Source organism: Etheostoma spectabile, unplaced genomic scaffold (assembly GCF_008692095.1).
Source record: "Etheostoma spectabile isolate EspeVRDwgs_2016 unplaced genomic scaffold, UIUC_Espe_1.0 scaffold453, whole genome shotgun sequence".
Classification (NCBI taxonomy): domain Eukaryota; kingdom Metazoa; phylum Chordata; class Actinopteri; order Perciformes; family Percidae; genus Etheostoma; species Etheostoma spectabile.
In genome coordinates, this window is record NW_022605611.1 from 306,647 (window position 1) to 308,447 (window position 1,801).

General features: G+C 46.0%; 1 protein-coding gene across 1 annotated transcript in view; it reads right to left on the reverse strand.

The window, feature by feature from the left end:
• Positions 1–1,464: 1,464 nt before the first annotated feature.
• Positions 1,465–1,801, reverse strand: part of LOC116686708 (drebrin-like protein A) — a 9,301-nt gene continuing 8,964 nt past the window's right edge. Inside the window, exon 9 of the mRNA XM_032511732.1 lies at positions 1,465–1,713. Coding sequence (XP_032367623.1) covers positions 1,577–1,713 — 137 coding nt within the window. The 3' untranslated portion in view covers positions 1,465–1,576. The remainder of the gene's footprint in view (positions 1,714–1,801) is intronic.

Below are 1,801 nucleotides of genomic sequence, written 5' to 3' on the forward strand. Positions count from 1 at the left end.
TCAGAGACAACCAGCCTATGTATGCTACAGGTAGTCACATCACATCTGACTCAGGTATGACAGCACTCTCCATCAGCTTCATTGGCATACTGGCCCACTACACAAGACAACCTGTGCATATCGATCATCATCGATTGTCACACATCATTCATTGTTTTTGGGTGATCCACGACATCCACAGTTTTGCCCACATCTACAGCTTAGCATGAGAACACTGGTATCTGAGTCCGCTAGGACACTACCACTGACACACATGCTACAAACATCTGAAGTGGGATGTGCTGATGTGCTGTCCCACACACACACGCTTGGTCAGGCAGAGTGCAGGACCGCAGTCCCAGCCAATCCTACACAAGCAGCCACTCAATCATCACAGTGCATGAGTGACGATATCTAGCACACACACCACACACCACCCACACTCAAGACATACACTTACACACACACACTGAACATCACACTTGACTAACGCAAGCCAGCAGAGCGTTACATCACTACATAACGCCCACAGATTCATGACACAGGCACACTCACTGACACACATTCCAACACATCTTTCCTAAACAGCTGACTTTACCACACTCACTACACATACAGCAGCTACAATGCACCTTACTAACACAATGTAGCACATGCTGAACAGCACACTATGTAGCAGCGACACTATCACGACGGGTTGAGCGAATAACACTTACACTACACACGACACTACCGGACACATCAGCACAGACCAAACTGCAAAGACTCCCCCGCCAATGCACCACTCGACAAATGCACTCACACTACGCACAATGCACTCTACTCACAGACACGAGGCGGACACTTACCGGCTACAGGGCGACGACACACACAGACCACACCACACTCAGACACACGTATTCATTGTCACACTTACTGTGATTATATTATCCGATATCACATCATAAATGCAGCACAATCCTTCAGCTAATCATGGCTATGATATACCGGGTTAATTAATATATCATGATAGATATTTCAAGAAAACATCATGTAATATATTCTGTATTAATCTGTATCTTTATTACCATCAGACAATTATATCACCAGCTTCTCCAATTATTTAACGCGGTACCATGTCAGCCATCTTCCAAGTTATTAGCATTTATAATATTCATGTAGAATTTGCTTAAAATCCATTGGAAGCTCGTCGCTACAGTGCTTATCAATGATAAATTCACCACTGACTGAACACAATCTGGACAGACGCGGACTTACGAATCACAGACACATGAGAGAGCATAGACACAACCCTACGACGTCGGTTACACGTCCCCGTCAGTGTACTAGCGGACAGGCCTAGGCTGAGCAAACGACCGGAGAGAACCGGCCTAAGGCCATGGGCCATGTGTGTGTGTGTGTGTGTGTGTGTGTGAATTAGTTTATGTACCCTCAGTGTATTTTCCTATTCTATTAACCCAAATGAAGTCATAATTTAGAGAGAGACGGTGTTTATTGGGACGTTGACAGCGACGACAAACACAGAAATATTATTTATCTTCATTATAATAATTAATATCTATCCATATGTTCTTATATATCCCAGGATGATCTTCAGCTAGAGCAGCTCCACGTAGTTGGCGGGGAACATGCCGTAGTCCCCGCCCGGGCCGTACCCTCGCCACCAGCCCTCGTCCTGCATGTCGATGTCCGTGATGATGTCATCGGGGTCAAAGGTGATCTCAGTGTCATCCACTGTGGAGCAGAGCAGCGTCAACGTGTGGGAAGGGTGTGTGTGCATGTGTGTGTGTGTGTGTGTGTGTGTGTGTGTGTGTGTGTGTGT